The sequence below is a fragment of the Trachemys scripta genome, chromosome 1 (assembly GCF_013100865.1).
Source record: "Trachemys scripta elegans isolate TJP31775 chromosome 1, CAS_Tse_1.0, whole genome shotgun sequence".
Classification (NCBI taxonomy): domain Eukaryota; kingdom Metazoa; phylum Chordata; order Testudines; family Emydidae; genus Trachemys; species Trachemys scripta.
Window position 1 is genome coordinate 212,052,790 of NC_048298.1, and position 27,613 is coordinate 212,080,402.

The window sequence follows — 27,613 nt, forward strand, 5'->3', positions numbered from 1 at the left end:
TTACTTTCAAAGTAGGCAACAAACTGAATATTATTTTCTTATTTATGTAAACAGGATACTGGGTTTAAGATAAAAACCATAATTGACACACAAGTGCCTAGCAATAGGAAAGAATCTGGAACCGCCGTTCTTAAAAAGAAACTATTTTCTTGCTGATTACATTTAATGATTAGGACCCCCTGAAAGAAAAGTACATTTTGGAAATCTGCAGAAAGTTGGAAGTATCCAACCATGATTAGTCATATTCCAATACTCACGCTAAAAAAAGTAAATTTTATAAATATCTACAGTATTTAATAAAGAAGTCCAAACCAAGACAACACTCGTCTACATATTTAAGTTCATCACTTAAAATAAAGAAAAAGTGAATAAGTACTGTACAAGTATTTAATTTGCTCTCATCCAGAAAACAGAATTAAGTTCTTCTCTTTAAAAGTGTTTGCAATTCTGTCAGTGACATGAAATTTAGTTATCCTTTAAGACAAAAGACTATCAAACCCTTTCTGTCTGTTGGGAAAGGAGATACTGTAACACGATGGTTTAAAGAAACAACATGTTAGATCAAGGCAAGTAAGAGTTAACATTTAAATGGTTAAATAAGAAGATAAGTGACTTGTACCCCATCAGTATAAATCGGTGCTTCTTTTAGAGTCTGGATTAGTACATGTTTTTAAAAAACAAACTGGTATCAGGAAGTTATTCTCATAAGATTTCCTGTAAATTCTTTGGCGCCATATGATCTTAGGAAGTAAACTATAAAGGAAAGTGATTGTATACAAGTAACTTAATAAATGGTACACAGATAAATATCATACAGAGATTAAAAAGCAAACATAGTGAAGTGCAGTTACTTGCATGAATAAAGTTAGTCACAACATCCCATTTTTACCTCACCATAGAAGACTGTAGACTAAAACTTCAGATTTTCTTAGATTTACAAATATTCTAGTACATCCTAGTGGCACTTCTTGGCCCACTAAAGAAAAGTACAAACTAAACGTATTAATATACCAGTAATTTCATATGACAATGTTATCAGTTTTGATTATTACACATCACCTGCAATCATATTTTAAGAAGAGTGATCACGTTCATAAACTGTTCATACAAAGAACAGCAAGGCTGGCTGTATCCCTATATGGAATTTTAATGATTTTAAGTTCGTGTCTCTCTTGAAGATATTTTGGAAGCAAGTATGAAAGCAGATATTCATGTCAGTTTTCAGAAATTGTTTATGGGTTGCAGTGATTTCAGGAAAATGGTTAATTTTCTTCCTGCAGCATTTCCTCTATTTCTTTGTCCCAGTTATCATCACGTTTTTCTGATTCTGTCACCACTTCATACTCTTGAAGCTCTTGCTGTAATTCCTTCTCCCAATCAGCAGTCTCTTCTACAAGGAAGATAAATGATATATAATACCTAGTTTGGCAGTACAGAATGTTGTTCATGTATAACTAGATTAATTTTCATTGAGGCTACCTGTCTTGCATTCCAGAGTTCTAGAAGCTCATGAATTTCATCTTTGGAAACAACTGTGGATGAAAAACTAATATACAGAGGGATACCCCAGAATATGTTATAAAATATTGATGTAATAATGGACAGATATTTACTATATTTGATGTTTCACCACCTGAGTGTAACCCAAAATGTCTACCTGTAACCAAAGACAAACTGATTTTTCAAACTGTCTATAAACAGTGTGAATTCAAGTCTTCCTCTCTGCTGTCAACCCCTCCCCACCTTTTCTTACAGAAAAAGAAAGAAAAAGAGCTATGCTATATGAAAAATGCAACACACCTTATAGTTAATGATTATCCATTATCAAATGTTACCAGCTTCTGGAATTCATTGGTTTCAAAGATCAAAATCCAATACTATGGCTAACTGAAGGAGGGATGGACAATTTTATTTCCATTAAGATATATAGCTAGGCAAGCTAATATAACAAGGGATAAAAATAATGAACTTTCATACTTCAGGGCAAAAGAGGAGTCAGAAGCCATTCCTGTGTTGCCACCCTTCCTTCAAATTGACAAGGTCAGTTATGAGAAGAAGGCTGGGGTAGAGGCTTGCATTTGAAGTATTAGGTATTGGCCAATGCTGGAGTCTGGATATCACAGGAGGTAATTCCATAGTCTCATCCAGTATTGTGAGTTAGCATTTCTACTAAATAAACTATATATTGACAGCTTTATTAAAACCACTCAGCAAGAATTTCAATCAATTCAGGAAAATGCATATGAGTGTAATTTTAAGGTTAAACCTACAAACTATTAAATCTGGGGTTGCAACATCTTGCAAATAACTGATTTCAGACTAATATTCACAGCATCTGAACACTTGGACTACAATTCTACTCTAAAAAGTGATTATGTAAAAAATGGCGAATATACCACAATAAAGTAATCTAACATCACATCTACTAAGACTAAACTTATTTTTCTGCTTTTTACTCCTAACTCGACAGAGACATGCTAAGACAACTGAATTCTTTTTCTTCTTGTTCATCATATTCAAAATTATTTAGTAAATTCTGATTAGTTAAATTTATGTAATTCCATTTAAGGCACCGGTATCACTGAAACCATAATCTGGATTGTAAAATCTTTACTATTGATGATGATGCACAATAAGGAAAATGCAACTTGACTTTCAGATCCCACAGAGTTTTCAAGGATTGCAGTTACACAAAAAACCTTTTACTTACAATCAAGTATGTGAGATGGGAATTAAGAAAAAATGAGAATCCCATCATTTTCAGTAATTTTTTCATAGCAGAATTTCTTGTAAAGTTGTTTATTTCTTCAGAACATTTTTGTTTTGTAACTAGTATTCCATGCAAGAGACTGCTTGAATGTCTTAATAGTGATTAGTTTCAGAGTCACAGCCGTGTTAGTCTGTATCCGCAAGAAGAACAGGAGTACTTGTGGCACCTTAGAGACCTTGTTAGTCTCTAAGGTGCCACAAGTACTCCTGTTCTTTTTAATAGTGACTAGTCCTTTCTGCAGTGAGGCATTCCAAAAATAAATAGTCAAGCAAAACATGGGCTTTTCTACCATTTACTATGGTGCCATGATGATTTTTTGACTTGCCTGTCAAAAAGTTACTTGCTTAGTAAGAGTAGAATTTTACAAGGCTCAGTCAAATTATTCTGTTATTCCAAATCTAGCAAATCCTTACTGCCATTGTTTGAAATTCAGTAAACATCTACATTTTTTTTAAATTGCCTAGAATGAACGTAGTCAAACGTATAAAAAGCTATTTATTTTATTAGCTTTAATTTTTGTTTTACCTTCTACTATGGAGGTCTCCTTTTCCTTTTTGTCAAGCACCAATTGTTCCATTTCCTTCCTTAGGTCTTCCTGATTTAGATTACATGCATCAAAAGCATCACTAACAAATTCTGATACACCTGGACTAGTGGAAATCTCTTCCTCGTCCTTGAATAAAATAAATTTTGATCATTCAAAGAGGAAAACACACTTGAAAATCATTACTCCATGTGAACTCTCCTATAGCTTAATATAGTCAAATACAAATAAAAAAATCTATTTGGTCAATTACCATATCTTTCTGAACAGAAAAAAAAAACATTTGATATACATTTTGAAGAAGCGACTAATTTCCATGTTATATTTTTAAATTTTTCTAAGAATTGTAATTCAGTTTAGTAATCTCCAAAAACAGTGAAAATATTAAAGTAATTTAGTAGTAATAAAAATGTTTATATTAATTGTGGAGGCAGTTAAAAAAAATCAAAGACTGTCTATAAGAGGATGAGAGTTACAGTAAGATTATCTCTGGAAACCTCTCCCCTGGGTTTTAGTTAACAGAACAGAATTCATTGGTCTCATTTCTCTAATGTTCTGTACTGCAATAAAGAAAAAGCTGTTGCTGGACTGCTGAATTAGATGTTAAACACTGAACTTTTTGGATATTTGTAAAGTAAGTTCTACAGTATTAAGATTCATGACATATTGGCAAAACTACCAATCTATATTTAAAATAAGTGTTACTAATGGTGTATTAAATGTTATTACTGCTTAGTAAATTTATGGCTCCAGCTCTGTCTGAAAGAATTCCCTGGCAACAATATTGCAATCCAAGATTAAGAATAATGTCTTTAGCTCTCCAAGTTATGACTTCTGCAGTGGCAAGCAAAATTGTTTTCAGTGTCATAATAAAATGGTGTCATAATGACAATGCCTATACTGTTAAGTCTTAGCATAAGTCTCCAGAAGTATCAATATTGTACAGATAAATATTGTATTATGAAGCAAACCTGCTATCTCTAAATATAACAAAAAATCTCAAACTCACAGTTTGTGTGATCATGCATTAAATGTAAATTTCATATACTGAACTTCAGATGTAGTATACAACCATTGTTACCTCTTGAGATTTTAGCTGAGATTTGATTGCAACAGGTGGTGTTTTGGGCCTTACTGTTTCTAGGAAGAGAAAAAAACGGAAATTTGATATATTTTATTATTCTTAATTATCCCCATAACTAATTTAAACTATATAAGTTTTAACTATGCAAGAAAATTTTCTATTTCAGGGGATACATTATATCTAAAGGTAAGTTCAGTTATGGGTGAAATATTTACAAAATAAGAATGAATTAACTAGAGAATTTTTTTTCTACATTGATTCTATTTTTACAATGAAATTTAAGATGAAATTCTGTAAGCAGTTATACCCTTATTATTTCAGACTAAGGAAACTTTGGCAAAATCAAACTGAACCCCCCCCCCACCACCAATAAATAAGTCAACTAAATAGATCAGTATCTGGGTGAGGCTTCCAGGCTTGTGATCTTCCTCACAAAGTCAATTCGAAGGTAAGATCCAATTACTCCCTTTCTGAGAGGATCTTAGCAGTCTGGAATCTAGGCTACGTCAGAACTCCAGGTCAACCTTGGGATTGGGAGGGGAAGAATGTTTTGGATCATAGCCCTTAGTATTTTGCATTCCAGGTTGCATCCAGTGATGATAGTTTGGTAATGTCATGTAAAGATGTAGAGTGGCCCCTGCAACCCAGTTATTGTCTAACACACCACCACCACAGAGACACACTTGCAGCCCATGAAATGACCTAGTTTCTAAGGGTATGTCCAGACTACCCGCCGGATTGGCAGAATCTCTCGGGGATCGACATATCGTGTCTCGTGTAGACACGATATATCGATCCCCGAACGCACTCCCGTCAACTCCGGAACTCCACCAGGGCGAGCAGCGGTAGCGGAGTCGACGGGGGAGCCGCGGCCTTTGATCCCGCGCCATGAGAATGGGAGGTAAGTCGAAATAAGATACGTCGACTTCAGCTATGCTATTCCTGTAGCTGAAGTTGCGTATCTTACATCGACCCCCTCTCCCCAGTGTAGACCAGGCCTAAGGTAGGGAGCCCTCATGCCCAAAGGGCAAAGATAGCCAACCGTTGTGCTACACAGGGCTCTATTAATTCAGGTAAACAGCTTCTTTGTTATGGGCAAAATTTAATCTGAGAAAATCCTGGGTTCTGTACAAATAAAATATTAAGTAGTTTTGAGCCATAGCAGATCCTAAGGAGAGAGAGGATAGATGGGGACAAAATGAGAGGCGATGGAGTGATCTCTATAAAAATGAGAGTTGACTTTGTGGAGAAACTTAGCCCTTCCTGATATTTCACAGGGAAATTTACAAGAAAGTGCTACTAGTTCTTCCAGCCTCCTAGTGTGGAAATAGCCTCAGAAAAGGTCAACTTAATTGAAAATCAAAATGGGAAAAGTAGACTCTGTGAAAACTCAAATTTATATTCCAACAAGGTGTGGTCTAGCAGCAATATTCTTAGCCACACTGAGAAACCTGGTGACTAGGATTGGGATCCAACCAGAAAACCCTCTATGGAATACCTAATGTTCTCCAGAGTGATGCCTGACCACTGAAAGGCCATTGAGAAGCTCCTTAGCTAGAAGAACTCCAGCACATGGGGACAGAGCAGAAGATGGATCTCTCCATTTTGCTGATAGGTAATGGGGTATTCCCCACTCCCCCTCCCACTTGTGGTGGAGTTTTGTTTGCAGAAGTCTTTTTAGATTTCAGCAAGTTGCAAAGTGCCCTGTCTCCTATAGCCTTGCAAATTAAGGATTCTCTTTCAAATGCAAGTGTAAAAGCCTAGATCTAGAAAGTGGGCAGAACTCCTGCAACAATGTAATGAGAAGTTGCAGGGCAAATTTAGGAATGAGGGATCCTTACAGAACATAATTTTACACTGATACACAAGGTCAAGATTTTAAATCAGCTTCCACATACTATTTCTATTGCACACTTTGAGCCTCCAGTCAAGCGTGTTAAGCACGGTACGAACAAAGATGACGACACAGACACTCCAAAGAGCTTATGATCTAAGACACTGTAAATTTGTTAAATGTCAGAATTATTTCTTTCATTTCAATTTCCAATTAATTAGCCATAATATTAGCAGTGATCCTCATTTGCTGAAGCTAGCTTTATGAAGCAGCAGGATATAGAAACAAAAATTAAATTAGACTTTTAGTAGTAACAAGAAAAGTGGAATCCAATAACCAGAGCACTCTGTGTATGAGCAATACTATGAAAGAGACTATCTGCAAAGTTTACATTTTGCTGAACCGGGGAAATTTTTTAAAAATCCAAACTTTATGCTATGTACAAGTTTAAAAAGTCAGTAGCAGGATTATAGCAGCATCTACAGTGGTAGGCAATATAAAAACACACAAAACAGAAGACTGTCTCTGCTTCCATAGAGTTCATAATATAATTTAAAACAAAATGTAATAGGTGAATGTAAAGAACAATCAGAAGGAAAAGGAAACAGAGGACAAGGGAAACAGCACTAAGAATGCACATTTATAGAGGCCAGCAAGGTACATAGCTAGATGTTTGAGACTTCTTAAAAATAAAATAACCTAAAAAAAAAAAAAAAAAAAAAAATCAACAAAATATATATGGAGGTGTCTACCAGACTATCTTCCCAGCAGTTAGCAGTTTCTCACAGGCATGATGGTAGGAGGAAGACTTGAAGAGGGATATAAAGGAATACTGTAGCTTCACAGAGTAGTTCAAGGGCATATGCCATACATAAAAGGTGGTGTGGAAGAACTCTCAAAGGTTTTTGTGAGAGAAACATATAAACAGATAATTGAGGTTAGTCTTCTTGGTGAAATGGAGAAGTGACGTGATAAGACGTAAGAGCAGGTAAGCAGGGGGACGCTTACACATAAAGGGTATTAAAAGATAAAGACAAGAATCACTTGATGTGGCGGTGATGGAGTTAGTGGAGGGACATGTTCAAAGAGATCAACCAGGAAGATGATCTTAGTAACTGCATTTGAATGGACCTAAAGGGAGTCAAGATGGGAGATGAAGAGGCCCTAAGGTCTGGTCATGGCCTGGATGTATAGGGCTAGATGGAGGTGAGAGTCAGTAATACTACCCAGTTTACAAGCATTATTAACTGGGTAGATCATGATGATGTCAGTAATGGAGAAACAAGGAAGTAGAGAGGAATGTGGTACACAGTTTTGGCCATGCTAAATTTCAGTGGATGACAAGACATCCAGCGTCATGCAGAGATACAGAACTGGATGGAGACAGACAGGTCTGTATTGGAGAGGTAGATTTATGAGTCACTGGCAAAGAGAAGATAGTTGAAACCATTTGAGAAGATGAGATCACACTGAGAGTGAGTGTAGCTGGACAAGAGGAGGAAGTCAAGGACAGATCTCTGAGGACCACCACGAAAAGTGCACACTGAAGAAGTGGTCACACATCTGAGAGAACAGAGCTGTGAAAGCTAAAAGAGGATGAAGTTTCAAGGAGGAAATCATCATAAATGATTTTAAAAAGCAGGTTAAGGAGGATGAGTATGGTGTACAGATCCTGAGAACTGGCCAAGAGGGGATCAGGGACTTTGGTGAGAGCAGATTCAGCAAAGTGAAAAGAATGGAAAACAGATTAGAGGGGATTCAAGGTTGGAGATGGAGGCGTTGAACTTCAGGCAATGGTTGTAGCTAGTGTACTCAGCAAATTTAGAGGTGAATGGGAGATGATAAGACTAGTTGGAGAGGAAGGTGGGGTCAAGGGTATCTTTTTTAAAGGATGCTTACCATATATAGAAAAATCAGCACCTATATTAAAAGTTTAGCTATGCAACATTCAAAACAGATTTTTTTCCTCAAAAACAAATTTAACAGAAGAACTAGGTGGAATGTGTAGTAATACCTTAAACGAACTTTTTTTTTTTTTTAAACTGAGTACATCTTAATGCTCTATCTATACCTGAATCAACTTCTGCACTCTTTTGATGAAAACAGCCTCTCTAATTATACATAGAAAAGAGGGCAATATTTACAGTGAATCAGTAGATCAGATAAACTTAGAGGGTTTGGGGTTTTTTAAGAAGGACCTGTTTTTGAAACAACACTTTTTCAAGACGCCTCCTATATATGGTACAAGTGAGTTGCAAACTAAAAAACATAAAGGTCATCTTATGCATATAGATACTAAGAAGTGTGACAGAGTGGATTGTTCATAGTGAGCTGCTTATTCAAAACAAATACTTTCTGTACCTGTCAGCTGTATATCCTCTTTCCTGCCATTGTTCTCCTCCTTTCCTACCACTTGCTGTTGAGCCGCCAGTGCAGTGAGCTGTGCAGACTGTTTAATTAGAGAAACCCGGTAGAAATAATTTCTCCAAAACACCTCCTCCTTTACACTAAAGAAAAACAAATATAGGTTTTTATGACTACATAGCTTTAACGACTACATTTGATTTGTGGAAAGTTTACAGTTACCGCAAGCAAGGTAGAAAAAACAGAGGCACAAAGTTAAAGCTACAGTCATAGCTTACAGGAGTGAGAGCAGAGTTTTGTTTCCACCTTCTCAAGTGTCTGGAATAGTCTGAAGTGTAACTTCAGCTTTGAATTCCCTGACATATGGACACACCGTTTAAAAAACCAACCACTACAATAGTCTCCCACTTCTTAAGTTACTGTTACATATTTACCACTTAACTGCAGTTTAACAGTGTATTTTCTTAGGGAAAAAAAGATTAGCATAATAAACAAGCTGATGTACATTATTATCTTCAAACCATACTACCAACTCGTACTTCTCAGCCAGGCAAAACAAAACCACGTGAATCCCACCTCTAGTCTTGGCTTAGCTCCCCTCTCCAAAGTCTCATCCCCTTTGATAAGCTACAACCACTTTGTCTGGGCTTGGCTACTAGTGGGACCAGAGCTCTACTAGCTTTGTGGAGAGCAGCAGACCTAGGATAAAAGGAGGACTATTTGCTCCCTCTGTACAGCACTGCTGCCTCATGGGGCTGCACCAACAGACGTGGTATCTTACATTTTTTTCTTGCTTGTTGAATTTATATTACAAAGTTTAAAACTGTTTTCAAGGTATGCTTTAGTTGCAACTAAAGTAGCTGCAACATGCAATATTTTCTGTGCCCTGTGTGCATCAGCTGTGTAAAGCAGTCCTTAACTAAAGGTCCAATCCTACACACATCACTAAAGTCAATGGAATGCCTCATAAAAAAGCACTTACAAGATTGTGCTCCTATGATATTAAATGCCATAGAGTGAGTTAGATGTAACCAATGTTCCCTCTAATTTTTTCTATCCATGAGCGGAATGAATTTTGTTATGTGAACCTATATCAAGGTAATATGCGTATGTGCGCCACCAATAGAAACAAAAACCTAGATATAAATCACCCTCACATATTATATAGTATAGTTTAATCCAACTGTTTTTTTCATTAATGGTAAGGCAGCAATTTAAACAAGGGCCAAAGTCTGGGCTCCTCACTTGAGCAGAAAGCCCATGGGAGTTTTGCTTATCTAACGATGGCAGAATTTGGCCCTAGAAAAGGTGAATACTTTCAAAAAAATCTATAATCAGCAGCATATTAAAACCCTGGATTGTCACCTTCAAGTTCAACAAATATAAAAATTCAGTCTACCCGCGGTCTGGCAACATCAAATGTTAAATCTGTCAGTTTGAAAACAAAATATCTGAAGTATAATTGTACAGTGAAGTATTTGTACACAGTATTCTATTAAGGTGAAATCTGCAAACAAAATCCAAATCTTTATGTACAAGCTTCATAACTGAGACATGCTAGAAAAGCATGCAATCTGAAAATTAGAATCCCTATTAGTCTTCTTTAAAGTGAGTTACACACAGAGAGCATATACACCTCTACCCCGATATAACATGACCCGATATAACATGAATTCGGATATAACACGGTAAAGCAGTGCTCCGGGGGGGTGGGGTGGGGCTGCGCACTCCGGCGGATCAAAGCAAGTTCAATATAACGTGGTTTCACCTATAACGCAGTAAGATTTTTTGGCTCCCAAGGACAGCGTTATATCGGGGTAGAGGTGTATTTGAAAGGAAATTACTCCAGTAATAACAGCAGTTCATACACTATTAAAGTGTTCTCATATTAAAAAATACATAGTATATTTATGTTCAAAGGGAGAAAATTACCTGATTCTAACACAGTGGACTGCGAAACTAGATGGAGCTTACAGAAATGCAGTATTGATTGTTGCATTATCTCAGTGGATTGCTATTTCTACATATTGAACTGATTGTCAACATTTGCCAATTTATTCAGCACATCAAAGTTCATGGGAGTTTTTGCAACAGGAATTAGCATACAATGAAGGACCCAAATAGATTAATACCAAACCCCTTTATTTAGGAAGTGTTACAACTTACAACTGTTTCACTGAAAAGCTCTAGAATCCCCCATGCTTTGCAGCAGGAACTTGAAATATGGTAGGGGATGGCCTTTGTATCAGGGATGTGCCTTTTGCTATTCTTGTGAAAATCCATCCAAATTTGGCCGAGCTACAAGCCTTTGAAAACTGTCAGTTTGCACATGGTAAGTAGAGACTTGTTAGCGCTTCAGAGCTAAAACCTTCAACAAATTCATCTGCATTGACCATGCTCCAGCTGTGTGTGACCGGACTGCAAATGTGCTCTCCCACACAAAGCAACTCAGTATACTCTAGCCCAGGGATGCAAGGGTTCAGCAAGACTTCGCTTTAAATTGCCGTGCACCAGAATGGAGCACAGGGATACTCTCTCTTGTGTCTCAAGGACACCCCCCCTACAGCCCCTCTGACAGCTTTGAAGAAGAAAGTGCCTGACTTGAACGCAGAGAGGACAAGAGCCAGACAATGTGGGGTGGAGTGGAGTGGAGTGGAGATAACGTTGGGACTTTTTAGACATGGAGACTGGGAATTGGAGCCAGGGAGGTAAATGGGGTACTGAGATTGGAAGAGGGAGCTGGAGAGACTGGAACTGGCCGGACAAGGAGATTAGGACTGGGAACCATCACAGTGTAGGAGAACAGGGAGATGGAAGACAGATCTGATGAGGAGCTAGGGTGCCCTGGACAAGCAGCTAAGGATGTGTGTGTTGGGGGAGTAAGGGGGAGGGAGGGGGCTGAAATTGGATCAGGAGCCTGGGAGCTGGGTGAGATCTGGGCTGGGCAATAAGACTGGAAACATGGGTGGAGAGACTGGAACTCAGATGCAGAGTATCCAGTGGGAGACTTGCTGGGCAAGACAACCAGGACTGGGATGAAAAGCCTGAGGAGGAGCCTGGAACAAGGAGCTGGGGGTGGAGAAGAGACAGGACTGGAACAAGTTGGAGGGGATGGAACAGAAGGGGTTGAGCTTAGGTGAAACAGACCAAAGGGTCTGTAACCCCTAGAGAACATTCCCTCCTTCATTCCTCCGGGAATGAAATCGAAGATTCTAGAGTCTTGCTATTCTTCTGCACTCAGCAAATATCTGTGAAACCCACTGGCAAAGTGTCTCATCCCCAGGTAGTGCTGGTCTATATAGAGGCAGACAACCTACTACTGCTTTTGCTAACTCAAGTAGAAGAGGTCTGTGTGGTAGATCTAAAGGTTCCAACCTGCAGATGAACCATTGGGATGTCAATATAGTGCCATTTCCATTTTTTCAGTTTGCTTTTGTAAAAACTAGGAAATTACACACAATCTCTTCACCCCATGTTAAAAGAACATAAAGGTTACTACATCAAGCTGTCAAAAATTAGGAAATGCTAGAATTAAAGTGCCTGTGAAACCTTAATTTGCCCCCCCTTGTGCATATAAAGTATGTACATTTTTCAATTACATGATCATATACTACTTTCCCTCACAAGAATCCTGCCTCAGTCAGTGGACAGGATGGATGGTGCTGTGTGGATAATCAGATTTGTGTAGTAAAGATGACTGTTGTCTGTAATACCCCTGCCTCATCTATACCAGAAGTTGGAAAGTGTGTAGTGAATGAGGCAGGGAACTGCAGGAAGCTAAAGGATGGTCTCACACTTAAGGAAGTTGAATGCTGCCTTGAAGAACTGGTTTCTATCCCTGCCTCCATCAAAGAGCTGAGCACTCACAGCTGCAACTGAAGTAAATGGGAGCTGTGCTTTGAACATATTCAGTGCTAAGTAATACTAAGTATTCTGAAAAATCAGATCCTAAATGTCTCAAATTGGGAACCTTGAATTAGTGGATACTTTTGATGTTTATCTCTGTGCCTCTGACCTATTTTACACATGGGGACAAGAGCCACTAACCTCATAGGGGTATTGTGAAAACAAATGAATGAATGTTTGTGAAGCACTCTGATACCATAGTGAAGAGCACCATAGAAAAGTCCATCAGGAAATTAATAATTCTGTCATCAGAGCAGGGTTTGAATAGCGTGCAATAAATAAGGCACAAGACCACACCACTGAGGAGGACAATGAGGAGAAAGCAAAATAATGAATAGCTAGCTGCTCATTAATTGAGCATTGTTCAACCTGTGCACTGAATGATGCAGAGATCCCTGGTGGGGGAAAAGAGATTGTGATCATGTAATTAAAGACTAACTATTATAATGTATTTGTACAAGGGGGCTCTTCTCTGCGCTGATTAGGCCTCAGTGGGAGTATTGTGTCCAGTTGTGGTGCCACATTTCAGGAAAGATGTGGACAAATTGGAGAAAGTCCAGAGAAGAGCAACAAAAATGATTAAAGATCTAGAAAACATGACCTATGAGGGAAGATTGAAAAAATTGGGTTTGTTTAGTCAGGAAAAGAGAAGACTGACATGGGACATAACAGTTTTCAAGTACATAAAAAATTGTTACAAGGAGGAGGGAGAAAATTGTTCTTCTTGACCATGGAGGATAGGACAAGAAGCAATGGGCTTAAATTTCAGCAAGGGAGGTTTAAAGTTGGACATTAGGAAAAACTTCCTGTCAGGATGGTTAACCACTGGAATAAATTGCCTAGGGAGGTAGTAGAATTTCCATCATTAGATATTTTTAAGAGCAGGTTAGACAAACACCTGTCAGGGATGGTCTAGATAATACTTAGTCCTGGCAGGAGTGCAGGGGACTGGACTAGAGGACTTCTCGAGGTCCCTTCTAGTCCTATGATTCTATAAATGTAGGTTACACAGGCAACCTTAATTCTGGCATTTCCTAACTTTGGAGTGCTTGACTTTACAACCTTAATAATGTTATTTTAATATACTTTGTGCATGTGTGTAATTATAAACAATTCAAGCTAAACAAGCACAAGAACAATAACAAAAAAGTGTCCACAATCTGGAATAACAAATCCTTCTATAAAATGAACTTTCGTTTTTGCTATTTTTATTAAGTCTATAGAACAGTGAAAAGTCACATTCAAAGTAGTAATTTAATTAAAAGTCGTTGTAGAGCCTTAATCTGGTGTAACCAGGAAAAATTGGTGCTTAAGTTAAGAGAAATAAGTATTTCACATTCTGCATGGTTCCAAGCAAACAAAGAGTGTAAAACAAAACTGGTTGTTAAAAAACAAAAACAAACAATAAGACAAAACTAAAGACAACACATGGAATGAGAGAGATAATACCAAGAGCTATTCTGAAACAGCAAGGGAATCTTGACCACCTGTATTTTAAAGGGCCTATGCCAAGCTATCTCACCTCTGTGGAAATAACTCAAAACTTTAAGGAGAGTCAAGAGGCTATAGCACCTAATAAAACAGGAAAAGAAGAACGACACAAAAGTGAACTTCTAACTATTTGTTTATGACAATCTATAACTCCATGAGTGTTTTTTATTCTCAAACAATTCAAATTTTATACTCAAGTAATAAATAACAGTCTAAGACAGGGGTCGGCAACCTTTCAGAAGTGGTGGGCCAAGTCTTCATTTATTCACTCTGATTTAAGGTTTCGCGTGCCAGTAATACATTTTAATGTTTTTAGAAGGTCTCTTTCTATAAGTCTATAATATATAACTAAACTGTTGTTGTATGTAAAGTAAATAAGGTTTTTAAAATGTTTAAGAAGCTTCATTTAAAATTAAATTAAAATGCACAGCCCCCCAGACTGGTGGCCAGGACCCGGGCAGTGTGAGTGCCACTGAAAATCAGCTCACGTGCCGCCTTTGGTACGCGTGCCATAGGTTGCCTACCCCTGGTCTAAGATGATAAAATCCAGAGATGGAAATTTAAAGTGGAGAAGTCTCTCTCTTCAATTTAAGCACCTACTACATTAAAGAAATAGCTACAATTAAAAATACATTGGGAAAAATAGGAATATTGTATTGTATTGACTAGATATTTTCTTTAAAAAGTTTTAATACCAGTATTCCTTATTTATGGACCAACTGTGTATAGCTTGTATTTATTAAAAACAACATATGCAGCAGAGGGAATCAAAAGGAAAAGCTGAGGGAGGTGGAGAGGGAAGATGAATAATTTAGGGAAGTTAAGATTATAAATTAAAAGACAAACTAAGAGTGTGACAGTACACAAATATAATCAGAAATTACATACTGTTTAGGGACGAGATCAAATCTCATCCTATTCAGAAGCTCATCTTCCTGTAGCATTACCATAGCGACAGGGTACATCTGGTCGAAGTCAAAGTTAAACTGAACGCCTGCTGGTGGGTCACGCAGAAAGTTTCGCCTGTCCTTTGAAGAAAATACTATAGTTATTAACTGACATCAGAGGAATTATATCACGTTTGACCAGACCAGACCATCTCACTCCCTACATATTTCTTTAGAGTCACAGCCATGTAACTTTCTGTTAAAGACAAAAGTGTAAATAGGAGGATACATTTTTCCATCTCTATTTTGGCCCAGAAGTTGCTTCAGGCATGTGACTGGTAACCAGACAAACACCATGCTGTATCTAAATTTTGTATGCATATACACAATGTAGTCTAATTTTTTGGTAAGTGATGAAATTACTGAAGGTATATGTTTTAATCAAAACAAAAGACAGCTTCAATAACAAACAAGAAACTTACTGCTGATAAGGCCAAGATTTGTTGTTGAATTGTTTCTTCTTCATTGCTGTCTACCCAAGGGGGCACTGCTGCTTCTGTCATTAAAGAGGGAAAAATAATTCAAGTTTTATTATATTTAAATACAAAAATATTTATATTAAGACAGAGCAACACACAATGCCAGAAAGACAGCTGAGCCCCGGGGGTCCCTGTGTCACTGTCACCCACCTGAAAAATTAAATGGAAACAGGACATCTTTGAAACAAATTGTTTCAGAACTGTGCTCACTTCAGTACATTAGTTTCATTTCTGTTTTTTTTTTTTTTACCAATTGATCTCAAGGTATAGCAGATGAGTTATGGAAAGGAGTCTGTTTATTAGAGCTGATCAAAAAAATTAAAAAAAAAAATTCAGCAAGTATTATTTGGTCATTTTTCAATCAACATTTTATTACTTCTTCCAAAATGTTCTAGACCAGGACTACTGCAAATAGGTCAAACAATATAGCATTGTGGTGCATAATTGGCTGAACTGTACAACAGTCCTTTTGATAAAGAATGCTTTCTGTCAGTTTCCCATTAGAGATTTATCCTGAAAAAATATATTGTACAACCTATTCTCTGTTGAAAATAATTGATGCACAATTATATGACAATATACACTGTAAAATACAGGTTATAAGATTAATTTGACAAAAAGATTTTAGAACAGATTAAAAAAATTGTAGTTTAAATAGAAATGGTTATGGTTAGCATTCATAAATACAAAGTGTGCTGATAAACTTTAACAATAGCCCACATTTCTGGTTTTGGAATAATACATAAATGATTCAGTTTCCAAATACCCAACCTTCACTTTTTTTTTTTTTTCGCACTAGGGGGGATACAAAAAAATTAGATTCACCAAAATAAGAGGGTGTATTTTATAATGCTTAATGCTAATTTACAGATTTACTTTAAAATGTTCAGAGAAGTTCAAAGGGTAGTCCAAAAGTACACCTCTACCCAGATATAACGCTGTCCTCGGGAGTCAAAAAATCTTACCACATTATAGGTGAAACCGTGTTATATCGAACTTGCTTTAATCTGCCGGAGTGTGCAGCCCTGCCCCACCGGAGCACTGCTTTACCGCGTTATATCCGAATTCATGTTATATCGGGCTGTGTTATATCGGGGTAGAGGTGTAAGTGTAAGTTTGGGGAGGATACACTGTACTACTCATACATACAGTAAAGATTACATTTCTAGGTGTGAATATAAATGCATACTTAACTATGGAGTCACTCTGTGCATTCATAGTATCTAATAATATATATTAACAATGGCAAACAGTATGACAAACTTCAGCATGATCCATTTGAAACCATCAACATATTCAAGGTTAAAAAGAGATCTATGTCAAACTGCTATATACTTTTCTATCCAGCAATATTTAATGACCTAAACAATGTAGGGACAAATTCTGCCTGTCTTGCTCACAAAGAGTGAGATCACTGGGTCTGCTTATAATAGGCAGCAGGTTTAAAACAAACATAAGGAAGTAATTCACACAATGCACAATCAACCTGTGGAACTTGTTGCCATGCAACATGGTAAAGGCCAAAAGTATAACTATGTTTAAAAAAGAATTACATAAGTTCATGAAGGACTTAGCCAAGATGGTCAGGGATGCAACCCCATGCTCTGGGTGTCCCTAAATCTCTGACTGCCAAAAACTGTGACTGGAGAACAGGGGAGGGCTCACTCGATAATAACACTGTTCTTTTAATTCCCTCTGAAGCATCTGGTACTGGCCATTATTAGAAAACAGGATACTGGGCTAGATGGACCATTAGTCTAACCTGATATGGCCATTCTTATCTAATGGTACATAGATGCATGACCCAAGAAGGATTTGGACACAGATAATTTACAAACCTTAGAGAAAGCAATTTTCCATGGAATTATAAGTAGAGCACCTCCCACAGAGAAACTAATGACATGCTAGAATGGCACCCACACTTTATGTTATTCATTCCATCTAGTAACATGTTACACTGCTAGTAGAGAGCCCAAGTGACAGGCAATCAGAATGCCTGCCTCCTCACAAAATATAACAACCTGAGGTTCAAAATAAGTCACAAGAGATCAGTCCCACTGATTTTCAATTATTACAGTTAAGTATGTTTGCTGAATTTAGTAGAAAATACTGGATTAGCTATATAGTTAACTTGTTTTAGCTAAGTTTCAACTAGTGATCCCTTATCTCATCCCAAAAATGCACTTACTGAAATCCTGATATACAACTATTGTGCATTATACAGAATTTCCATGAGTCACCTTTTTTGCCACAAAGATTAGGTTTAATATCTACTGAGACTGAGCTGAACTACATAGCTTTCATCAAAATTTAGTAAAACGTGTTAGCTATCTTTAGTAAAAGACCTACATTTAATAATAAATATTCAATACCTGACTTTTTTGTGTGCTTTTCTTGAACAAATTTCTCTTGTTCCTTCTGAAAGTCTCCGATAATTGTCTATAAGAAAAGGTAATTTCAAGTAAAGAATGAAAAGAAATGGAACATATTACAGAGTTGTCTAATAACATTCAGAGAGTAAGTAATTTGAAACACATTTCAACTTAACATGACACTTTAGTTATACTTGAGACCTTACTCTTTTGCAAGTTAGCTAAGCAAGAAGAGGTCATGCTAATTGTTCAGCCCCTTACCCTTTAACTGCACCCAAAACTCAGTTTTCTCTTTAAGAGCTGAAACTCATGTGTATGGTCCTCCAGAGTGATATGCATACTTTACCAACTTTGAAAAATAAATTTCATGAAGGTGTCAACAGTGTATTGTGCACATGCAATATGTTATTTTCTTATCCGCTTAAGTACACCTAATGCATTCCCTGAATATCTGCATATTTAAATAAAGGTACCTGCTTTAAAAAGTATTACCCATTCAAACACACCCGTATCATATTTTAAAAGAAGAGAGGGAAAATTAAATGCAGGGAATAAAATATCAAACACAGTGTTGCAGTTAAGATTTTAAAAGTCACCAAATTCAAAACGTACGGTTCCCAAATCAACCCCTAGAATTTGGCAGAGAAACTGTGCTTACCTAATACAGAGTCATACTTCTACTCTCTGTGACATTGAATAATTCCTTGATTACTGAAAATTATTAAATGTCCTGCATTAAATCTGGATAATCAAGAATTTACTGTATTATAAATTAATGTTAAAACTGAAAAAAAATTGAGAAGATCATAGTAGAGCTAGGAGCATGAGTCATGCTCTGTGAAAAGAACCTTACTATGAAAGAATTAAGGATTTCAATCTATTTAGTTTAGTCAAGAGACGGTTAAGAGGCAACTTGATCAGAGTCTAAGTACCAACACAGAGAGAAGATATCCAACCCTAGCGGGCTGTTTAAGTCTACCAGACAAAGGCATTGTCAAGGCTGCTTCCCCACGCTGAACTTTAGGGTACAAATGTGGGGGCCTGCATGAAAACTTCTAAGCTTAACTACCAGCTTAGATCTGGTCCGTTGCCACCACTCCCAAATGTGCTAATTCCCTTCCCTGGGTAGCCTTGAGAGACTCTTCACCAATTCCCTGGTGAATACAGATCCAAACTCCTTGGATCTTAAAACCAAGAGAAATTAACCATCCCCCCTCCTACCTCCCACCAACTCCTGGTGGATCAAGATCCAACCCCTTGGATCTAAAAACAAGGAAAAATCAATCAGGTTCTTAAAAAGAAGGCTTTTAATTAAAGAAAAAGGTAAAAATCATCTCTGTAAAATCAGGATGGAAACTAACTTTACAGGGTAATCAAACTTAAAGAGCCCAGAGGAATCCCCTCTAGCCTTAGGTTCAAAGTTACAGCAAACAGAGATAAACACTCTAGCAAAAAGGTACATTTACAAGTTGAGAAAACAAAGATAAAAACTAACACGCCTTGCCTGGCTGTTTACTTACAAGTTGGAAATATGAGAGACTTGTTCAGAAAGATTTGGAGAGCCTGGATTAATGTCTGGTCCCTCTCAGTCCCAAGAGCGAACAACCCCCAAAACAAAACAAAAGCCTCCCCCCCACCAAGATTTGAAAGTATCTTGTCCCCTTATTGGTCCTTTGGGTCAGGTGTCAGCCAGGTTACCTGAGCTTCTTAACCCTTTACAGGTAAAAGGATTTTGGAGTCTCTGGCCAGGAGGGATTTTATAGTACTGTACACAGGACAGCTGTTACCCTTCCCTTTATAGTTATGACAGGCATAAAAAGCTCTAATGGCAGGAAGCTGAAGTCAGAAAATTCTGAACCATTAATAAGATGGAAATTTTAACACTAAGGTTCTTAACTGATGGAACATATTACCAAGGGATGAGGTAAATTTTCCATCACTTGGAGTCTTTAAATCATGCCTTTCTAAAAGATATGTTCTTGGTCATTCACCAATATTTGGGCTTGATGCAGATATCAATGGGAGAAATTCTATGGGCTGTTATACAGATGGATCACAGTGGACCCTTCTGGCCTTAAAATCGATGGGTTTATGAATCTATTAACACCACTAAATAATTAGTACTTCATATGCTCAGTGGGCACAGTTCTGGATGCTGTGGGAACTATAACTCATTTCCTGGTTTTTCTGTGTAAAATTTCAGCCATAATTGGGAATTAGTGTAATTGATTTAATGTATCCTCATAAGAGAATGGCATATTAGGCCTAAGAAACCAGCTTCTGAAGTCATCTGTGGATAATTTTCTAGAAAAGTTACTACATTTTACTAGAAAAGTTACTATCAATATACCTTGGGGATATTAATAAAGAGACATCAAGTAATCTTTCTGATATGTTTTTCCTTTTTTGCAGCATTTACAATTGCAGATGTGTGCAAGAACTACATTAGTTCAGACTCCAACAGTGCACAGGGGCCACATTCCTACTCTCATGTGTATTCAACTCCTGAGATCAATGGTATCTGAAGACAGAATTTTCCATGTGAGGTTTTCATGGCAAGTTTCACTTTACTAGTAGATTTTGGAAGAAGGCATGACCATTTCTAACTCCAAATAAGATGAAAATTATAGCGCTTTGAATTAAAAAAACAAGTCATACAATGATCCATACAACCTACAAAGTTCTGATTCTCCCAGCAGCATTTAAAAGGCAGGTTGGATAGCTGCCTTTCCTCTTCCCAGTCAAATAAGTTCAAGGTTATAGTCAGGTCCCCAGCCAGTGACTCAGCTAAATTTCCCAAAAGGCCTCCATCCCTCAAAACACTCCAGCCTTGGGGCCAGAGTGAATCTCGCTGACTGTTTGAGAAGTGAATCAACCTTTACATTAAGGAAGCAAATAACTTTAGTTGTTTTAATCTTTAAATGTGAATGCAAAGAAGCATAAGGAGCAGGAAGGATCATCATACATAGATGTATGATTTCATTTTTACTGGCAGAGAGGAGGACAGGGAATTTCATCCTTTAGTCAAAACATCTTCAAGCAGGGTAAGAAAGAAATCTAAGCTTTTAAAGGGGAGATATTGTTTTTTCAATGCAACTGTTATCAATAAACCCACGATTAATTACACTGCTTCTTGACTCCATCTCCCCCCAAAATGAAGTAATTCACTATTGTATTTCTCTTCATTTGTATTTTTAGAGTTTTTCTTCTTCCTCCATCATTCCTTTATTTCTGTTAGAATCTGTATTTTTACTGAGAGGGTTACACAAGTTTTTTCTGCATTTCTTACTCTCAGTTATCCAGGCCCTATACCATATCACCCCTCCTTGTGGGTCAGAGTTGGATGCTGCTCTATTAGTGAATCCAGTGGAGAAGCAAGGCACCAGGCAACAATGCAAGACATTTCCCGCCAACCCAAAACACTACATAGACCAAAGTATGCACTGCTTCAAATCATTCAGAGCAGTACCTTCTTCCTTTTGCTAGTCTCTCCATTTTCCAATTTGCCTATATCTTTCTCCTTTCTAACACCTTTCTTCTTTTACTGCCCCACTCCCACACCCCATACATGCTTGAGCCATTCTTATATATCATGCTTTCCAGATGTTACTTCCAAATACAGTACACATTTTTTTCCTTTTTATTTGAAAAAATTTTATGACTAAGTTCATGAATAGTAAAATATGTCCCAGACAGTTCTCATGACATACCCAAGGCCAAGCTTAATTGTTGCCTTAGCATAGAGTTCTACAGTCACAGTTTATGTAACTTCCTTCCACATAAGGAACTCAAACTATGGTATCTTCACAAAAGAATGAATCAATATGTCCAGCATCATAGTGACAACATATTTTTCAAAGGACAGAAACTGTCAGACTACAATTAAAATAAAAACATTATTTCACAAAATACTTATGGAAGTAGTGTTGGAAGTTGTGTAAGAACACAATCAAGCTTACATATACAGTACTGTAAGAAATGCTAGAAAATGATAGTATTCGCATTTACACTATAACAATACGTTACACAAATGGAAATGACGGACGCACTGAAATAAACAAGAGATATGAATAGAAGCCTGTACTTCTCATGCCCAAAAGACAAGATATAGCAATAGAAAACATTATAAAATTCTCATCATAAAGGGTAATACATAAAGAAAAACTCTAGTTAAAAATTTCAGAGCCCTCGCACACACAGACCAGAGATAAATTTAAAAGAAAATCCTAAATCATACAAATGTCAGAAAACAGACACAGATATTCTTGCCCCCTGGGGTTTATGATCACAGTCAAGGCTTGAAAAAAAGATAACAGATTATGGCGTTTATTTTCCTATGCTGTAATCAGTGTCTATTTTCTTTGTTTCCTTGCATTATTATCTCCACCCTCTTCTATAGTTCCTGTCCCTTTGTTACTCTGTTGCTATGGAGAGTTCACCACATACACCCACTTATATGCAACCATTCACAAAACTCAATCTCACAGTTTTTCCCAGGATTTGAAAAGTTTACCAGATGAATAATATTATAGGTTGGGCTGGCACCATAGCCTATTATTAAGGATGCCCGACACTGTTTTCAGTTGCTTATAATGTTGCCAAAATGTAGTTGTTCAGACTGGAGTTTCCATGATGGGTATCTATCCCAGATTCAATTTTTTTTGGAAAATTTCAACCAATATGGTCCAGCCATTTCCAACAATGAAGCTATGGAAAAATACATTGTTGTGCCCTTGTTAAAAACTTCTGACAACCTTTTCTTTTCATCGGGTGACTGTTGTGTCAGGGATGTACCTTTTGCCATCCACGCGAAGAGCTGCTCAAATTTGGCCAATTTATAAACTTCTAAAAAATCTTAGTTTGCCCATGCTCAAAAGAGATTCAGATTATAGCATCTTAATTCCCCAAAGATTCCATCTGCACTGAGCTGGATTTTTCCTGAAATTGCAGCTCTGAGTTGCTAAGGACCATGCCAGGTCCAAGCACCTGAACTGAGAGCAAGTCTGTTTTTTGTGTGCTCTCAATGATACCCCTGCCCACACACACTGGGCCCAGATAGCATGGAGGAGGAAGCAGCCAAATTCAAATGCAGAGAGGACAGGAGCCAGACATGCAGGGATGGCAAAGGGAATAGATTGGGACAAGTAGTCTGAGGAAGCAGAGGGAAGACAGAAACTGAGACTGGGGGCAGTTGAAAGGAAGGATGAGGGGAGACAGCTCTGATGCAAAGCTGGGATGCAAGTGGAGAACTAGAATTGGCTGGACGAAGACAAGGAGCTGGGACACAGATTGGATGAGAAGCCTGGGGAGGGAGATTGGAACTGGGAGACAACTACAGGGCAGGTTAGGGGAGAAAGATTGGATGATGAGCTGGTAGGGGGTGGGAACTGGTTGGGCTAGGATCCTGGAGACAAGGAGCCAGGAGGATGTGGGGGTGAGGCTAGGATTTGTTGGACAAGAATGAGAAGCCTGAGGAGTGGAGACTGGGATTGGCTATGTGAGGAGAGTGGGATAGGGATGAAAAGCCAAGGGTGGAGAAAAGACAGGACTGGGACACAGACAGAAGGGAGGTGATGGGACAGTAGGGGTCAGGGTCGGGGGAATGGGCAGAAGAGTCTGTGCCTCCTGAATCTGGAACAGAACCCAAGATTTGAGTCTCACCATTCCCTCTGGAGTCAGCAAATATCTACAAAACCCACTAGAAAAGTGTCCCATCCCATCTCCCTGTAATGCACAGAGGGCAACACCTACTACTGCTATCAGTTACTCTGTTAGCTCAAATGGAAGAGGTCTATGCGGTGGATCTAGAGGTTCCAACCCTGCTGGTGAACCACGTAGATGGCAATATGATGCCACAGGATGGAATGTGTTTTTCAGTTTGCTTTTTTTAAATAAAAATAAACTAGTTATATTAAAAGAATATTAAGGTTGCAAAGTCCAGCACTCAAGAGTTAAGAAATGTCAGAATTAAGGTTGCTTGTGTGCAGTAAATAAGGCTTAGGGCCACACACTGAACAATGAGGAGAAAACAAAAGATTGAGTAGCTGCTTATTAAGTGAGCATCGCCCAATAATGTAACAGTTTTTTGTAATATTTATATAAATTAACCAGTCATGTTTATATTGTAATGCTTTGATTGTTTTAATGTTTTTATTACGTATTAACTATCTTACAGTTAAGATTGCTACAGTGATTACATTTTTGTGTGATCTGAAGAAGTGAGGTTCTTACCCACGAAAGCTTTTGCTCCCAATACTTCTGTTAGTCTTAAAGGTGCCACAGGACCCTCTGTTGATTTTTGTGCGAGAGATTTTCATTAATAGTTTTCCTTGAAATGCCCATTCTGTATAAACACTTCAGTCAGATAAAACAAACTTTAACTATTTATTCAAGAAATATGTGAAATCAGCCCTAAAAATCTGCAATTTTAAAAACCAGTTTTGGGGGTTTGTTTAAGGCAGACTATTTTGCAGGCCCAGACACTCTATGCAGATGCTGACGAATAGCATTTGAAGCAAAGCAGATACTGGAGTACATTACAGATCAGTTTCACATAATGAAGAAAAAATACCTTATCAATGATGGTATCAATTTTCCCTTCTTCTACAGACTTCTTTATATTTTGTGCTGTTTCAGCAACCGATTCAGATAGCTTTTTTGTAGCAGCAGTCGCAAAACTGAAGAGATAATCTTTCACAAATGAAAAGAGATTAGAGTTGTAAATATTTTGTTATATCAAATTCTTTATATTTTCTTTTCTCATTGTACATTTTTACACACCTAATCTGAAAGTCATGTTTATAACAAAAGTTCTAAAACAGAATTACTTAAACTGGCTTCTTAGTACTCTAGAAGGCCTCTTTGCAGGTGAACTGCTGGGTATATATTTCTATCCTTTTTTAAATTCTTGTTCCTTAGGGATGGAACTGTATATTTGGCCAAAACTTTTTTTTTTTTAATAAACTGATAAGCTATTACACATCTGAAGCTCCTTGTCATTTAATGAGACAGTCATCACGTTCTTTGGGTCTCTAGACACTACCACAATTTAAATAATATTCAGACACACTATGAAGAAGCCACTAGCCTTTAAATGTGTGACAAACAACAACTTAATATTGAGGTACCTTGAAATGACGTGGGATTAGTTTCTTTTTCAGATACTATGCTTATAGTACCATGTAAATATCTAGAGACACAGATTTAGTAGGTGTAAAGTTTTCTATAATCTTACTTGTGATTCAGTATATCTGATGCCAATAAATTGTACAATTTAACACTATGATAATAGTAGGATTTTATGCAGAAGTAATTATAAATCTAAATTAAGTGGTGAATATCAAAAGAGGAATAATTGAGAATGTGATTTAGAATCTAAGGGACATCAGAAGAGAGGAGTGAAACATTTTAATCATTCCAGGAAGGTCAAGCTGAAACTTTAAAAACTGTTGACTTTCAGAAACAACTGGCACTTCAGGTATTGCCACTCTTTCTGCCAAAAAGAATACCTAAGCTTTCTTTCCTTTCTAGAACTTCAGGTCTACAAGACAAACTGAATGTCATGACTATTAACATAATACTTTTTTAAAAAGCTACAACTTTTATCCTCACTATCATATACAAAACAGTGGGCTGTTTTGTTTACCCTGACACAAAAGGTTAAGAAGAACAGGAAGTGTGAGCTGGAATCTGAACCAAATGATATTGACTAACCCAGATGTTTGGCTCCACCACACATAAATTGCTAAAAAGTTTTTAGGAATACTGTGAAACAGATCCTTGCCCTTTTTTGCTGGTGAAAACCACCAAAGACTGATGTCTGCTACTAATGGACATCATCAACTCCTTCTGAGAAATGACATTGCTAACTTTCCTGAAATATTCAATAGTCCATCCAATCTTCAAAAAACCATACTCAATGAAGATGACCTTTCCATTTTCCTATTTCTAACCTCCATTCCTAAGAAAAGCCACCGAGAAAGCAGTGACAACAAAGCTCTAGCACATGTTATCTGTTACCGGGTGCTTTACAATTAGGATTCAAGCTGTGTGTGTGTATAGGAACTAAATGGGACTTTCCTCATGATGATGGATGTAAAAATAAACTCATGTGACAGTTGTTAGTCACGTCATTCATGCATCCCAGGAAGGATGCTTATATACCAGGCTATCAATGCAATATAAGAACCTAATTAGATAGGACACACACAATTGCTATTTAGCATTACTGAACCCTTCCACAAGTTATGACATAATCTATCAAAATGTACTACTGATCCACTTACATAAGTACACATGCTTGGAGCAGACAGCATAGCATTACAATGACTCCATTTATTCCTCCAACCGAACCCAGAGAGGGCTAATGTGCAAATATATTTTTCCCCCAAAACCTTCACCTGTTGAATGGATCTCTGTTGTTCTGTTTAATATCTACATTAGACAGCTCAGAGAGGTAATGAGACACTAGAGTTCACTAGTAACAATATACTGACAACACGCAGCAGTACATCTCATAAGGACATAAGAATGGCCATACGGGATCAGACCAGTAGTCCATCTCGCCTAGTATCCTGGCTTCCAACAGTGGCCGGTGCCAGATGCTTTACAAGGAGTGAACAGAATGGGGCAATTTATCAAGTGATCCACACCCTGCTTTCCAGTCCCAGCATCTAGCAGTCTCCTTTGCCACAGACACAACCAACATTAAACAGGTGTCAACGCCTAGTAATAAGCAACTAAAATTCATTTTGGCCAAGACAGAAGTAATGCTAGTCAGAATTTATACACCAGAATTAGCTGGCTCACTGTCCTCCCCTTTCCATCAAAGACACCTACCCCTCCAACTGTCAAAGTAGTACAAAGCCTCAGGTTTTTGATAATAGCCGAGAAGGCCACACAGAATCAGTGATGAAAAATGTCTTTTATTGCACTTTCAGATTACTGCACAGCCTTGCTCCCAATGATCTGGTCACTCAATTATTATATTAACTAAATCTGGGTCTGAAGGTGGCAGCAGTAGAGAGGCTACAGCTCTTTTAGAAAATGTAATAATCAATTTCTGCAACAGGACAGGACATCACAAGAACATCAGCCCATATTTGTCCTTCCACTGGCTACCAATTTTCTTCCATTGAAAATTCAAAGACTTAGTCTTAGACTAGCTGTCAGGGCTGGTCAGTATGTGCGTGTGTGGGGGGGGGAGGAGAACAGGGATAAGGGGGCTTGTCAGTGTGCGGGGGATGCAGTCCGGGGTGTCAGTGGGGGGGGGATCTGTGGGGGGACGGGAATGGTGCGTGTGTGGGAGTGCCGGGCCGGGGTGGGGGTGTAAATGGGGACGAGAGGTCTGTTGGCTGGGGGCTGCCGGGCCGGGCCGTGCGCGGGCAGGACACTCACTGCCGAGTCCTTTGGCCTGGCTGAGGAGTGGATCCGGATCCACCTGCTCCTGGCGCCGCACGGCCGGGTCCCCGCCCGCCGCCTCCTCCCCCTCGGCGCCCCCGGCTTCGCTCCGCTCCCCGGGGCTGCTGCTCCCCTCAGGCGGCGGCTTCTGCTCCTCGCCCGCCTGCTCCAGCCCGAACCAGCTGCCCAGACCCCGCAGCATCCCGCAGGAGGCGGCCTCGGCCGCTCGCGGTGCCGGACTCCAGCGGTTACCAGCCCCCGCAGCCGCTCCCAACGGCTCTAACGGAAGCGCCCACGGAACGAAAGCGACACAACACTGTATCCGGAAACTGGAGTCTACCCCATCCGTTCCGGGTTACGTCACTTCCGTAGGTCACAGGGCAGAAACGCTCTGTATTTCCTTCTCTCTATTCCTCCCATGGG

General features: G+C 38.3%; 1 protein-coding gene across 1 annotated transcript; it reads right to left on the reverse strand.

Moving 5' to 3' along the window:
• On the reverse strand, window positions 1-27,545 carry SYAP1 (synapse associated protein 1). Its single transcript, XM_034756275.1, has 9 exons — window positions 27,188-27,545; window positions 24,363-24,481; window positions 17,792-17,858; window positions 15,363-15,436; window positions 14,882-15,021; window positions 8,594-8,739; window positions 4,396-4,454; window positions 3,296-3,443; window positions 1-1,390 (listed from the first exon to the last, which is right to left on the reverse strand). Exons 1-9 carry the CDS (start codon window positions 27,390-27,392, stop codon window positions 1,263-1,265), a joined length of 1,086 nt encoding a protein of 361 aa, XP_034612166.1. The 5' UTR covers window positions 27,393-27,545; the 3' UTR covers window positions 1-1,262.
• Window positions 27,546-27,613: the final 68 nt, after the last annotated feature.